The sequence below is a fragment of the Orycteropus afer genome, unplaced genomic scaffold (genome assembly GCF_000298275.1).
Source record: "Orycteropus afer afer isolate SDZICR_OR568_19922 unplaced genomic scaffold, OryAfe1.0 scaffold00169, whole genome shotgun sequence".
Classification (NCBI taxonomy): Eukaryota; Metazoa; Chordata; class Mammalia; order Tubulidentata; family Orycteropodidae; genus Orycteropus; species Orycteropus afer.
The window spans coordinates 3727083-3743566 of NW_006921756.1; the positions used below are offsets into that span (position 1 = coordinate 3727083).

General features: G+C 38.2%; 1 protein-coding gene across 1 annotated transcript in view; it reads right to left on the reverse strand.

Annotated features, from left to right (window-relative positions):
• STIL (STIL centriolar assembly protein) overlaps window positions 1-16484 on the reverse strand; it is a 97995-nt gene that overhangs the window by 7714 nt on the left and 73797 nt on the right. The window contains exons 12-13 of the mRNA XM_007946725.1: window positions 13009-13240; window positions 1012-1014 (exon numbers count right to left, since the gene is read on the reverse strand). Of these exons, the coding sequence (XP_007944916.1) occupies window positions 1012-1014; window positions 13009-13240 (235 nt within the window). The remainder of the gene's footprint in view (window positions 1-1011; window positions 1015-13008; window positions 13241-16484) is intronic.

The following is a 16484-nucleotide window of genomic DNA, read 5'->3' on the forward strand; positions in this document are numbered from 1 at the left end:
GTTTCGTTCTGCTGTGCATGGGGTCGCTATGAGTCAGAAACGACTTGATGGCACTTAACAACAACAACACCCCAAAATTTAATATATAATTGTTCACTTCAAGGTTTAAGATATAGTCAAGATTCCAGTCAAATTAAAGTTCATAAACTGCCATTTGTAATTATATATACTTGGTATCATTTACTTCTCCTTTATGCTTTTAAGTGTTTTCTAAATTCCAATGAGCATGTGTTACTTTCAAAATTAGTAATATAAATATTTTTTAAATAGAGAAAATAATATTTATTTAAAAAAACACTTACCTTGTTACAATAGCAATCTGTGGCCATTAGAGGAAACATTAGCTAGTAAGATGTTTATTATAGGATAGGCATTGTTGTAAGTGCATTATCTCATATAATCCTTACCAAAAAACTTAAGTGATAAGATATTATCAACATTTAAGATAAGGAAACAGAGGCACAGCAAGGCTAAGAAACTGTTCAGTTTTACCACATGGGAAGAAAACAGAGCCAAAGGCAATTAAACACTCAAAGATAACCACTGTGCATATTTTAGAGTATTTCCATCTATAATTTTTCTCTGCAAAACTATATATGTAGTTTTTGAAGCTTTTTTTTTTTTTAAATTTTTATTGTTGCTTTAGGTAAAAGTTTACAGAGCAAATTCACTTTCCATACAGCAGCTCACATACACTTTGTCTCATGACAATGACTACAATTTAACACAATGCAACAGCCCCCACCCACTTCCCCATAGTTACCTCTTCCCTGTGTTCTTTCCTCTCATTCATTCCTGCTCCCTGAGCTGTCTCCCTGTGTATACACATCCCTTCTATTCTCCCATGATTGAATCTCTCCAAGAAGTGTACCTATCTAATGTAAATGTGCAGCTCATATGTCTGCCTTTTGTTTGGCTGGAAGCCACAAGAGTGGGTTCAATTCCAGACCTGAATGGCAACTAGGGGCCATAGTCTCAGTGGTTCCATCAGGCTCTATCAGACCAGCAAACCTGCTTTTTTTAAAAAAATAAAAAAAGAATTCTGAGGTTTGTTCCACATTGTTCTCCTACTCTATCCAGGATCTCCTATACGGATCCCCCTACAAGTGGTTGACAGTGGTAGCTGAGGACCATCTAGTTGTTCTGGTCTCATGGTCGTATAGGCTGAGGATCGCATGGTGTACCAGTCGCTTGGACTGTTTCCATGAATTTTTTGTTTTCTTCATTCTTCTTTGCTCTGGACGAGGAGAGACCCATCACTGCATCTACAAGGCCGCTTGCAAGCTTCTAAGATTCCAGTTGCTACTCGCCAAAGTAGGAGGTGGAACAATGTTTTGTGTAGTATGTTATGCCAATTGAGCTTATGTCCCCTGTGACTATGATCCCGAGCCCACAGGTCCAACTCCTCGCTCCCTCTGGGTAGCTGGCTGTGGCTAAGAAGTAACTACAACCTTGCCCCTTGTCAGCTCTACTATATATATGCCTGGGAATTCTTATGGAACATACAGATACACTTGTAGAAACACTATCTGCTAACTCTATATATGTGTCTTAACCCCTGCATAGACACACCTAATAGTTCAGCCTGTCCACCCATCTATCTGCCCGTATATCCATGTTTGCCTTCACTGACAAGGCAGTACTCTAAGGGAAGCTGTTTGGAGGTTCAAACCCAGCAGCCACTCCTCGGAAGGAAGATGGGGCAATCTACTTCCATAGTGATACTGCCTCAGAAACCCAAGGAGGGGTTGCTATGAGTCAGGTCCGACTCGACGGCACATAACAACAACAAATATTACATGAAGTGTATATTCTCATTTCATTAAATATTCTTAAAAACAAATTTTAATGGTTACATAATATTTCATTTTATGGATAAAATTTGGTTTTTCTAACAAAACTTCTTGTTTAAAATTTAGATTGTATCTAATTCTTGGCACATTATTACTTTTAACTTCATATGAAGTACCAAGTACAGCGTTGCTATATAATAAGCTCAAAAACATTAACTGAAACGCGTCTTTGTAAAACACTAGTTAAAATAGAATTCTTAGAAAAGATCACTAAATTTTACTATATAAAGTGAAAAACTTTACATGGCAAAAAATCATAAACCACATCAAAAGACAACTGACAAACTGGGAAAAAATATTTACAACATATACTGCAGACAAAGAGTTAGTATTTCTTATAAAGAATTTTTAAAAACTGAGTATCAAACAACCTAAAATCCTATGGAAAACTGGTAAAGATATAAAGACAATTCACAAAGATATAAAAATGGCCCTCAACATAAAAACATTCAAACTTATTCATAATTTTTAAAATTAAAACACTAAGAAGCCATGTATTACCTATCAGACTGTTAAAAACAATAATTAAAAAAAATGATCAAGTATTCTGTTGGCAAGGCTGTGGGGGAAACAGGTAACCTCATACATTGCTAGGGAGACTGCAAACTTATGCAACCCTTCCAGAGGGATATGTGATAATACCTAGCAAAATTATATATGCACTTAACTTTAGACCTGTTGTTGTTGTTAAGTGCCGTCGAGTCGGACCAACTCATAGCGAGCCCTCCTTGGGTTTCCGAGGCGGTATCACAACAGAAGTAGATTGCCCAACCTTCCTTCTGAGGAATGGCTGATGGGTTTGAACCGCCAGCCTTCTGGTTAACAGTCAAGTGCTTTAGGCACTATGCTACCAGAGCTCCTAACTTTAGACCTAGTAATTCCAATTCTATATAATATAGTCCACCTTCTCAGTTTATTAGCTCAGCATACTGAATAAGTGTGAGGAAAGGATACAACCCTGATACACACCTTTCCTGATTTTAAACCATGCAGTATTCCCTTTTTCTGTTTGAACACTCAACTGCCTCTTGGTCTATGTAAGGTTCCTCATGAGCACAATTAATTATTCTGGAATTCCCATTCTTTGTAATCTTATCCATTGCTATTTATAAGGTTTTCTTGCACTATATCAGACAGTGCTACACTGCTATTTATAAGGTTTTTTCAGTAGCCAATTTTTCAGAAGTGGACTCCCACATCCTCCTTCCTAGTCTGAAAGCTCTGTTGAAACCATGGGTGACCCTGCTGGTACTGGAAATTCTGGTGGCATAGCTTCCAGTATCACAACACCACCACCACAGTACAACAAACTGACAGATGAGTGGTGGCTGTCAGGAGTATGGGTTAGCATACTTTATACGTGCATGATTGAACAAATAAGTAAATGTATTGTAGATGAGATATGTACATACAAATATATTGTATGAGAGCCAGGTTTCCCACTGTTGGGAAAAGAAATTATAAATAAGGCAAAGTGGTGTTGAATTGGAAATGGAGGATCAATTTGAATTCAAGTATTTTAATGTATATACAGATAGGTAAATACAGAAATATGGATGCAATCATATGCCTAGTTTAGCATGCGCGCGCACGCGCACGTGCACACACACACACACTCTTCTAGCTGCCTGCTAAGAGGCTCTAGAAACACAGAACATATCCTAGTGCCCAGATTCTAAATTCCAAATATCATTCTCTATAAAAGGAAAAGTGCTCCTCATTTCTGAGGTAGATTCCGGGACTGGGGCTGTGAAAATATAAGATGAGCATGGAACATCTTGTGGTGGTAGAAAATTATCATGAGCTTGTACTCAAAAAAGGATGAAGCATGTCCAAAGGAAACAACAGCAAATCTGAAAGAGCTCAGAATGAGCAAAACTGGAAAAATTTGAGTAAAAAATTGGTATTGGATAATAACTCATAGAATAAAATAAATATCCAGGGGTCCATACTGATATAAATTTTAAAATGAAGAAATAAAAAAATATAGGGGAAAAGAATGACAATTTATAAACATAAAAGGAATGAGGAAAATATAACATCAACCCTAAGCAGATTATTATTAATAATTATTTAATAATTATTAATAAATAAGTGCTCCAGGCAAGATTCATAGATGGTAAAAACAGTGTCTTAGGAGCTTTAGGAAAAGATATTATTTGCAGAGTGTCAAAACATCTCTCTCAAGGTATTTATTAACTAAGACAAAAATAGCAATTTCATAGTGAAGAAAATTGGAAGACATCACCTTAATTAAATGATCAAGGTTAATGATGCATATGACATTATACACTCTCTGATATGATGAAAAGGCCACAATGCCACTTCTGTAGTATTCCTGCCAAAAATGCAAGATGCATATTTAATCACGAGAAAGTATCAGACAATTCTAAATTAAGAGTCATTCTACAAAATAATCGACCAGTATTCTTCAAAACCACCACTTGCCTGTCAGTTTGTCTTATTGTGGTCGCTTGCATACTGCTGGGAGGCTGGAAGCTATACCACCAGTATGTCAAATGCCAGCAAGGTCACATCTGGACAGGTTTCAGTGGAGCTTCCAGATTAAGACTCAGAAGAAGGAAGGGGCCACCCACTTCTCAAAGAATTGCCCTGTGAAAACCTTATGAATAGCAGTGAAACACTATCTGATATATTACTGGACAACTTTATGAATAGCCCTGAAACATTGCCCGATACAGTGCCAGAAGATGAGCCCCTCAGGAAGAAAGGCACTGAAAATACAACTGGGGAAGGGATGCCTCCTCAGAGTAGAGCTGACCTTAATGATGTGGATGGAGTAAAGCTTTCAGGACCTCCATTTGCTGATGTGGCATGACTCAAAATGAGTAGAAACAGCTGCAAACATCCATTAATAATCGGAACATGGAATGTATGAAGTATAAACCTAGAAAAATTGGAAGTTGTCAAAAATGAAATGGAACACATAAAGATCGATATGCTAGGCATTAGTGAGCCGAAAAGGACCGGATTTGGCCATTTTGAATCAGAAAACCGTATGAACTACTATACCGGGAATGACAAAGTGAAGAGAAATGGCATGGCATTCATTGTCACAAAGGTATTTCAAGATCTATTCTGAAGTACAATGCTGTTAGTGATAGGATAATATCCATATGCCTACAAGGAAGACCAGTTACTACTACTATTATTCAAACTTACACACCAACCACCAAAGCCAAAGAGGAAGAAATTGAAGATTTTTACCAACTTCTGCAGTCTGAACATGCAATCAAGATGTGTTGATTATCACTGGTGATTGGAATGCAAAAGTTGGAAACAAAGAATCACCTGTACTTTGAAAATATAGCCTTGGTGATAGAAATAATGCTAGAGATCACATGATAGAATTTTGCAAGGCCAATGACTTATTCATTGCAAATATCTTTTTTCCCCAACACAAACAGAAGCTATACATGTGGACTTTGCCAGATGGAGTACACAGGAATCAGATCAACTACATCTGTGGAAAGAGGTCATGGAGAACCTCAGTATTTTCAGCCAAAACAAGTCCAGGAGCTGACTGGAACAGACCATCGACTGCTTACATGCAAGTTCAAGTTGAAGCTGAAGACAATTAAAACAAGCCCATGGGAGCCAAAATATGACCTTGATCATATCCCTCCTGAATTTAGAGACCACCTAAAGAGTAGATTTGATGTACTGAACACCAATGAATGAAAACCAGAGGAATTGTGGGATGACATCAAGAACATCATCCATGGAGAAGGCAAAAGGTCATTAATAAGACAGGAAAGGAAGAAGAGACTCTGAAACTTGCTCTTGAATGGAGAGTAGCTAAAGCAAATGGAAAAAATGACAAGATAAAAGAGCTGAACAGAAGAGAGCAGCTCAAGAAAACAAAGTCAATTATTATAATGAAATGTGCAAAGACTTGGAGTTAGAAAACCAAAAACGAAGAACACGCTCGGCATTTCTCAAGCTGAAAGAACTGAAGGAAAAATTCAAGCCTCAAGTTGCAATACTGAAAGTCTCTATGGGGAAAAATACTGAATGATGCAGGAAACATCAAAAGAAGATATAAGGAATACACAGTCACTGTACCAAAAAGAATTACTCAAAAAAGTGGCCATCTAGATGCAACGATGGGTCTCTCCTCATCCAGAGCAAAGAAGAATGAAGAAAACCAAAGATGTATGGAAACAATTAGTCCAAGTGACTCATACACCATGTGACCCTCAGCCTATATGACTACGAGACCAGAAGAGCTAGATGGTGCCCAGCTACCACTGTCCACCACTTGGAGGGGGATCTAGGTAGGAGATCCTGGATAGAATGGGAGAACAATGTAGGACAAAACTCAAAATCATTAAAAAAATAAATAAATAAAAAAGGGGACCAGGTTTGCTGGTCTGGTAGAGCCTAATGGAACCACTGAGACTATGGCTCCTAGCTGCCCTTCAGGCCTGGAATTGGACCAACTCCTGTGGCTTCCAGCCAAACAAAAGACAGGCATATGAGGTGAACATTTACAATCGATAGATACACTCCTTGGAGAGATCAATCATGGGAGAATAGAACGGCTGTGTATGCACAGGAAGATAGCTCAGGGGGCAGGAATGCATGGGAGGGAAGGACACAGGGAAGAGGTAACTATGGTGAAGAAGTGGGAGGGGAGCTGTTGCAGTGTGGTAAATTGTAGTCAATGTCATGAGACAAAGTATATGTGAGCTGCTGAATGGAAAGTGAATTTGCTCTGTAAACTTTCACCCAATTCACAATTAAAAAAACAAAGAAAAAAGAATTGCTCTATGTTCATCCATTTTAGGAGGTGATCAATAACCAATGGTACTAAGGAAGAGGTCGAAGCTGCACAGAAGGAATTGGTGAAAAACAAAGCTCCAGGAATTGACGGAATACCTGTTGAGATGTTTCAACAAATGGATGCTGTGCTGGAGGCACTCACTCATCTATGCCAAGAAACTTTAGAAGACAGCTACCTAGCCAACTGACTGGAAGAAATCCATATTTGTACCCATTCCAAAGAAAAGTGATCCCACGGAATGTGGAAATTATAGAATGATATCATTAATATCACATGCAAGTAAAATGTTACTGAAGATAATTCAAAAATGGTTGCAACAGTATACTGATAGAGAACTTTCAGAAACAGAAGCTGGATTCAGAAGAGGATATGGAATGAGGATATCATTGTGGATGTCAGATGGATCTTGGCTGAAAGCAAAGAATACTAGAAAGATGTTAGTGTTTTATTAACTATGCAGAAGCATTTGATTGTGTGGATCATAAAAAATTATGGATAACATTGAGAAGAACAGGAATTCTAGAACACTTGATTGTGCTCGTCAGGAGCCTACACATAGCCTAGGAAGTTGTTCAAACAGAACAGGGGGCTACTACATGGTTTAAAGTCAGGAAGTGAGTGTGTCAGGGTTGTATCCTTTCACCATACTTATTTAATCTGTATGCTGAACAAATAAGCCAAGAAATTGGACTATATGAAGAAGAACGTGGCATCAGAAATGGAAGAAGACTCATTAACAACCTGCAATATTCAGATGACACAACTTTGCTTGCTGAAAGTGAGGATGACTTGGAGGACTTACTGATGAAGGTTAAAGACTTCAGTCTACAGTATGGATTACATCTCAACATAAAGGAAACAAAAATCCTCACAACTGGACCAATACGCAGCATCACAACAAATGGAGAAAAGATTGAAGCTGCCAAAGATTTCAAATTACTTGGCTCCACAATCAACACCAATGGAAGCAGCAGCCAAAACATCAGACGATGTATTGCACTGGGAAAATCTGCTGCAAAAGACCTCTTTAAAGTGCTAAAGAGCAAAGATGTCTCCTTGAAGACTAAGTTGTGCCTAACCCAAGCTATCATATTTTCAATCACCACATATGCATGTGAGAGCTGGACAATGAGTAAGGAAGAACAAAGAAGAATTGATGCTTTTGAGTTGTGGTGTTGGCAAAGAATACTGAACGTACCATGGACCACCAAAAGAACGAACAAATCTGTCCTGGAAGAAAAACAGCTGGAATGCTCCTTGGAAGTATGAATGGCCAGACTTCCTCTCACCTACCTTGGTCATGTTGTCAGAAGGGACCATTCCCTGGAGAAAGTTATCATGCTTGGTAAACATGGTGGTTACGTTGTGTGTCAACTTGGCTGGCCCTGGTTGAGTGGCTGGGCAGCTGAATGGAGTTATTCCCCATGGTGAGACTGGTAATCAACTCCATGGTGGAATCTACTGGGAGCAGCTGAGTTGCTGCCTTTGGGTACGTGGTCTGCCTCCCGTACATAAGAAGAAGCCTTGGGGAATGGTCTCTAGCTTATGGCATGATTGAAACCTGCATGTAGCCGAGCCATTGTTTAGCAGCCTGCCATGCTCTGCCAATCCTGGGACTTTCAATGGACTTGAATCAATGGCCTGCCGTGTTCTTTGGTAACATTAGGACTATGCCATTTTGTTTGTTGACCTTCGGCTTGTTAGCGTCAGCAGCCAGTAGCTGCCTAAGTGAAGAGATGCCTCTAGCTTCAGTGGTCCAGGAGCAAGAGGCAGAGCTGAAGCCCAAGGTTGAGGGGCTTTCACACAGCCCCTACAGCCTGGCACTGTGAACTCGGACTTAATGCCTCCAAATTGTAAGAATAAACTCTTGTTTGTTAAAGCCATCCCATTTGTGGTATATTCTTGTCAGAGCAGCACTAGGTAACCAAAACAGTAAAGTAGAGGGTCAACAAAAAAGAGGAAGGCCCTCAACAAGACAGATTGACACAGTTGCTGTTAACGATGGACTCAGGTGTAGCAGGGATTGTGAGGCTGGCACAGGACTGGGCAGTGTTTCATTCTGTTGTATATAGGCTTGCTATGAGTTGAAGCCATCTCAACAGCACCTATCAACAACAACAACTCTTCAAAAGTGTCCCAATAATAGAAGACAAGGAGCTCTGGTAGCACTTGAGTGCTAACCAGAAGGCTGATGGTTCAAATCCACCAGCCACTCCTCGGAAGGAAGGTTGAGCAATCTACTTCCGTAGTGATACTGCCTTGGCAACCCAAGGAGGGGTCACTATGAGTTGGGTCTGACTCGACGGCACATAACCACCCACCAACCAATAGAAGACAAGGAAAGAGGGAGGAATGGTGACAATGGGACTAAGGAGACATAACAACTAAATGCATGTGGTATCCTATGCTGGATCCTGGAACAGAAAAAGGACATTAATGGAAAAACTGGTACTATCAGAATTGATTTTGCTGTTCATAGTACTATACTAATGCTAATTTCCAGGTTTTGGTCCATTTACTACAGTTAAATAAGAGGTTAGATAAGATGTCTAGGCTGTAATTTTTACAGCGAGGAGATTGGTGGTATAGTGCCTAAGGCATTTGACTACTAAATCATTAAAAAAAAAAAAAAAAGGACCAGGGACAAGATTGGTAGTTCAAACCCACCAGCCGCTCCACAGGAGGAAGACGGGGCAATCTACTTCTGTAAAAATTAATTACCTCGGAAATCCAGTGGGGGTCGCTATGGGTCAGAATCAACTCCATGGCAGTGGGTTTGGTTGTTTGGTTTTCAATCTTTACAGGAGCTGCTGGGTACTAACCTTTGGTCAGTAGCCTAGCACTTGTTGTGCCACCCGGGCTTCTTTTAATTCTCATTAACCCCTTCCTTTTATCTCTCTTATTTTTCTCCTTCCTTTTATCACTTAATGTCACATGTGTTCTCATTTATATTACACAGCTATCTGTGTGTTTATCATGTCTTGGGCACATTTCTTAATCTCTGTGGGCCTCAGTTTTCACATCTATAATACAAGGAAAACAATGCCCACCTCTCAGGGTTGAAGAAATTGAGATAGGATTAAAGGAGATAGTACCAAATATAAATTGCAGGTGATAATAACTGCTAGTTCTCTTCATCTTCTCTCCATGTGTCCAAATATCAGATTAAGCCTTTATCTTCAACCATGTGAACTATTTCACTTTAATGAAAACATCAAAACTTTCAAATGCAGAAGCAGAAATTTAGTCTTCAGAGATTTTATGGCTATCTGAGAAATTACTTGTATACTGAACGATTTTTTTTATTATTATTTAAACATTTGCAAAGCACTTTATTTTTAAGGCAGGACCATGTCAGTTACTAAGTTTGCCTTATTCTATCTTTAACTAAATGCTAATGGTACTTAGGTACTAAGGTTTGTATTATGGTGTAAATAGTTTATTTTTTGCCTTAAATAAAACTTTCTAAGCATTGTTCTAAATGCTTTACATATATGAATTCATTATATTCTCGCAATAATCACTTGAGGGAGGTACTTTTATTATCCCCATTTTATAGTTGAGAAAACCTAGTCAAAGTTATAAGACCTGCCCATATCACACTGCTATAATTCCAATCAGGCAGTCTAGCACTCTAGTCCATGCTTTTAATCACTGTTACACTGCATCTTCAAGGATTTAAAAATATGTATGTCTTGGTGTCTAACCTAGCAAGCAAAAATAAAAGTTGAAAAATACAGGAAAAAAGAACCAAAACATTAAAGGACTCAAACCTCAAATATGGTTTTCAAAAAGCAAAAAAAAAAAAAAAAAACCAAACAAACAAACAAAAAAACAAACCTTTAAAAGACAGTTCTACTATGGCAAGTATTAGTAGGTATGCTCAAGGCATGGCTTCTAAAGAAAAATAAGGATCGTCTTAAAATTCTCTATAAATACCACATGCCACTACTCTCCACTGGGAAAAAGCAATCAATAACCAATTAAACTGAAGGCAAGTAAATGTATCCTTCACAGACTGCTTTAACATCAGAAAGACCAATACAGGCAGCAAGGCATCCGAGGGAAACTGGAAACCCATGGAACTGGGTGCCAACCACGAATACTTAATAATCAGATCAGATGTTTGGGAAGGATCCTAGAGATACAGTAAAACCATCATGGACAACAAGGGAGATATTATTTAATCCAAATCAATACATTATGCTGAACAAAGATTAGATTTACATCTAGTGCTATGTACTAGAATCAATAGAGCTGATTAATTGCTTTGAAAAAGCAATTAACTGCTTTCTATCAATTAACTCAAGTCTACTTTCTGAAGTTAAAAATCACAATGGATCTGAGATTTTTAAAGTTCTGACTGAAAAACTAGCTGATGGTAGAAAACCCACAATTCCAGAAAGTAGTCTGTAGTTTACAGAATTAAGAAGGATAAGTAAGGATAAACACGGTTTTTGTTCCTCTTTGTCTTTAATTTCTACAAGTATTTCAAATAAAATTGGACCTTGAAGTTCCCTCTAAACTGTTCTTATCGGTGAACATTTATGACACTTAACATGAGAATAGGAGCTCAGGTGGTACAGCGGTTAAGGCATTTAGCTGCTAACCAAAAGGTTGGCAGTTTGGACCCACCAGCTGCTCCACAGCAGAAAGGTGATTCAATATGCTTCCATAATGATTATATCTTTGGAAACCCTGTGGGGCAGTTCTACCATGTCATATTGAATCACTCTGAGTCAGAATCAACTGAATGGCAGTAGGCTTGGTTTTGGTTTTAATATGGGAAATCAGATACTAGGTCAAGTTCTAAAATGAAAGAAATATCCCTAACCTCCAAGGAACTCAATCCAGTGCAAGAGACATGTACACAAAAGATCTTTTCAATAGACTGTAGTACACACTATATATACTTAATCGAATTACATGGTTAACATACACACTATACTGAGAGAAGAGAATAAAGTAGTTTACTGGAAGGGCTTATTTACTGTTTTAATATTTATTATAATCAGAATAACTCAAAATATTATCACAGAATTTATTATAAAAATAGTAATCTACTGCCTGCCCCATTGCCAAGTTCACTTATTTTAACTGCTCCGTATGATATTACCCTGTGGTGTTTTAAACTTACATTATTCCTCTACTTTTATTTATTCTACATATGATTCCTTTTACCACTTCTACCCTAAGTCCAAGTTACTTTCATCTCACTTGGTTTCTAATCTACTAACCAGTCTCCCTACTTCCACCCTTAGCTCTCTTCAGTTTATTATCCCAAAAACAACCGTTATATTATTGTTGGGTGCTGTTCAGTCAATTCCAACTTACAGCAACCCTATGTGACAGAGTAGAACTGCTCCACAGGGTTTCCTAGGCTGTTACCTTTACGGGAGGAGATCGTCATTCTTTCTCCCAGGTAGCCACTGAGTGGGTTTAGACAGACCACCTTTCAGTTACCAGTCTAGTGGTTAACAGTTTTGCCACCAGGGCTCCTTTAAGACAAAACAAAACAAAATTAGAATAGTCTTCAAACAACAAAAATCAGCTTATAATACTCCATTGTCTAGAATCCTCCACTGGTTTTAAAAATCCAAAAAAACCCAAACCTGTTGCCTTTGAGTTGATTCTAACTCAGAACAATCCTATAGGAAGGAGTAGAACTGCCCCACAGGATGTCCAAGGATGTAATCATTATGGAAACAGACTGCCACATCTTTCTTCTGCGAATGGGTAGTGGGTTTAAATTGCTGACCTTTTGGTTAGCAGCCAAGCATTTAACCATTGTGCCACCACAGCTTCTCTTAATGAATGTAGAATAAAGTAAAAATTCCTTTCCACGTCCTACATAATCTGTCTCCTGCCTTTCCTACTCCTTTGCCAAATGACAGCCAATCTTGTTTCAACTATACCCCTAATCATTTCATCTTATTTGAAGCAAATCCCAGATAACTATAGTTTCATCTATAAATATTCAAGTTGTGTTTCTCAAAAATAAAGATCTTTATATATAATTGCAATATAAGGTACCTTTGAAAATTACAAAATTTGAGGCCCCGTATCCCTCTGGGACCTAATGTATCAAAATTACTAAGGTAAGGCATGTATTTTTGAAGTATTCTTCAGATTTCTGATTCAGTCAGACTATAACATGTCTAATGATTGACATCTGGGAGTGATTCTAGAAGGCTCAGGTCTGTCAGTTACATAGGAACCATATCAGGCAAGGATATCAATGAAATTAACATTTAGAAGGCAAATAGTTTCTGAGTTAGAAGACCAAAAGAGTTTTGGAATTTAAGAAGAGAAAAAAATTAGGATGAAATACTGAATCAGAATCCTTACTTGGATACAGAGAGGGGTTGATTAAATTCTTCTTCCACAGCAATGTTGCTCTCTTCAAAACTGGGAATATCAACAGCTCTTAATGAAGATGCACTACCTGGAGGACTTGTGACTTCATTATTAATATCAACAGAAAAATTCATATCCTCACTGGAAATTTTGGTATCATCTTGCTTCTGCTGAGTTTCAGGCTCTTGATCACCACCTGCTGCATTCCAAAACAAGCTAGCACCTGGTGGTTAAATAATTTAACAAATTCTGAAATAAACATTCAACTATTAAAAATAATTCTCTGGCAAACAAATTTAAGTAGGACTAGCTATGCTATTTTAATGCAATTACCTAGAACTTTGTATTTCCTCAGAAATGCCACCAACAGGTAGGTAAAGGGTGGAAAGCTAAGGAATTAAAAGGAAAGTGGTCTTTTGGGGCTCTGACCAATCTCCCAAGGTTCTTTCAAGAGGAGGTGGTTCCAAATGATCTGTTTTGCATATTAAATTTCTGAATACAATTTGGAGTGGGGAGTGGGTGTTGGAAACTTCTATTTTGAATACCTAGAGAAATACATATAAAATACAAATTTCCTGGCTCTCTGATTTGATCCCTAAATGCAGTATTTATGAGTCTATATTTGCAATGCATCAGACTTGTGTAATATCAGTAGGTATTTAAAATACCTGGTGGTTTTGGCAAGAATAAAGAGTTAAGAAAACACAGAATACCTGAATTCTCTGACAAATGTCTCCCAAATTTTATGGATCACTTTCACAATATTTGCAGAGCTATGTTCATTTATTATTATTTGCTTATTATATTTCTTTAAATCACTTACCCTTATCATCAAAATAATAAAACCAAAAAACCAAAATCACTGTCCAGTCAATTTTCTAATGCTGTAAATCTTTATCTATGATGCCACCAGAGCTCCTTATCAAAGCAATAATATCTACGAAATCACAGATTTGATATGCTAATTATATTTTTCCAATACTAAGAATAAATATATCTAAAAAGTATAAAATATTCATCTGTATACCACCCAAAATCATCGTTTTACCATAAATGATATGAACGCCACAAACAGGAAAACACTGTTTCATATACAGTGGTTTAAAGAAATGGTTAAACTCAAAAAATAAATCAAAAAGTAAACTTGATGGTCCACTTGAGTGGTTCTATGAAAATAAATAATAAATAAATGAATAAAGCATTTTTCAATTGTACATGCATTAAACTTTTATAATTTTAATTTAAGAAACAAAAACAGGGAAAATTTTGGAAAAACCTTCCTAAGTACTGTAGAATGTGCTTCTAAAGTCCATTTAGTTAAAGAAACTATTAACAATTTATTTTTCTGTAAATAATTAACTCTGAATTTATGAAGTTTAAAAATCATGTTTGAAAATATCTTTCAAATAATTCTCAGAAAATCATTTCAAACACATGAATGGCTTCCATTAATATTTATTCAGCACCTACTCTAAATCCCAGATCTACAAAGTTTAGACTAGTGGCAGATTCAGATAATAAGCAACTGGTTAGCAGCCAGATGCCTTATCTGCTATGCCACCAGAGCTCCTTAATGAGCAATTTTAACAGTAAAAAACACAATTTTACAAGGACATAGAGGGAAACTGACACTTTTTTGGTGTATTTACTTAGCTCATAATACCCACATCTCTTTTACAAGCACCCCTCCACCACCCACCCACCTACTCACCCAGCTTTCCTTGGGAACTGCCACCTCTGCAACCCAAAGAAGTGGGCTTGCAGCCAATTACGTGATTCTAGACTCCTCTTTACAATTGATCCAGGACTTTTTTTTTTTCAAAAGATAGAGATTAGGTCTTTATTATTCATATTTCCCTTTACAGTTCTGCAGTTCCATTACAGTATTTTTTAAAAATAACTCAGGTGTCATGAGAAGAAATTAGAAAAGAGAATAACTTATGTGGACTATAAATGTTTTATTTGTTGTTGGCATGTGCTGTCGGAGTCAGCCCTGACTCATAGCGACCCCTCCGTGGGTTTCTGAGGCAGTATCACTACGGAAGCAGATTGCCCCATCTTCCCTCCGAGGAGTGGCTGGTGGGTTTGAACCACCAGCCTTCTGGTTAGCAGTCAAGTGCCTTAGGCACTAAGCTACCAGAGTAAGATTCTATAAATAAAGCTATATTTTGTAATTGTTGAGAATCCAGAGTGTGATCTTTTTGTAGTAAACAGCCCTCACTGGCCTATAAAGAGCCCTGGTAGTGCAGTGGTTAAGTGCTCGGCTGCTAATCAAAAGGGTGACAATTTGAATTCACCAGCGACTTTGCAGGAGAAAGATGTGGCTCTGTTTCTAGAAAGTTGTTCCAGGACTTTAAGCCTAATTCAAACTAGGCCATTCAGAGTCTCTGGAATTTGAAATTGGGACTGAGGGATAGTAAGCTCATTTGTAGACATGGCTAGAACTATGTAACAGACATAAAATTTAGACCTCTGAGTCAGGAGAAGCAGTAAAAGCAAGACTGCAGAAAACTTTGAGTAAAAGAGCCATGCAGAGTAGCAGAAGAGTCCTAGTGTTATTCCAGTTTCTAGTTCTATTCTTTTCTGTTATTCAGCTCCATTTGCCCTTGGTTTCTTCAGTGAAACATCCCCATATACTTCGAGCAACTTCCTCCCTCTTCCTTGTGTAAGTTAGGTCAAGGTGGTTTATGTTACTGCAGCCTAAGGATCTTAATAATTAATACAGGGCAGTATGTGAATTTGATGTACTTATCTGCCTAGCCAGGAACTCTGGTACCGTAGTGCCTAAAGGCACTTGACTGCTAACCAAAGGCTGGCGGTTCAAACCCACCACCCACTCCTCGGAAGGAAGCTGGGCAATCTACTTTTGTAGTGATATTGCCTTTGAAACCCAAGGAGGGGTGGTGATGAGTCGGCACATAACAACAACATCTGCCTAGCCATACAGTGTGAGTGTGTGCCTCAGGCTGTTCATGCATGGCTCCTTCATGGGAAAGTCTAAAATTGAGCCTCCTCATCCCTCTTACCCAAGGGATCCCCAGTCTCAGCAACTCACTCAAACCCAGTGTTGTTGTCAGGGGCTGTTCAGTCAGTTACCACTCACAGTGACCCTATGTACAGCAGAGCAAAACACTGCCCAGTCCTGCACCGTCCTCATAGTCTTTTCTATGCTTGAGCCCATCATTGCAGCCAGTGTCAATCTATCTCATTGAGGGTTTTCTCTTTTTTTGCTGACTTTCTACTTTACCAAGTATACATCCTTCTCCAGCGACTGGTCCCTCCTGATAACTCATCCATCCAAAGTACATGAGACAAAGTCTCACCATCCTGCTTCTAATGAACATTCTGGCTGTATTTCACCCAAGACAGATGTGTTCTGGTAGTCCATGGTATAGTCAGTGTTTTTAGCCAACACCACAATTCAAAGGCATCAATTCTACTTTGGTCTTCCTTATTCATTGTCCAGC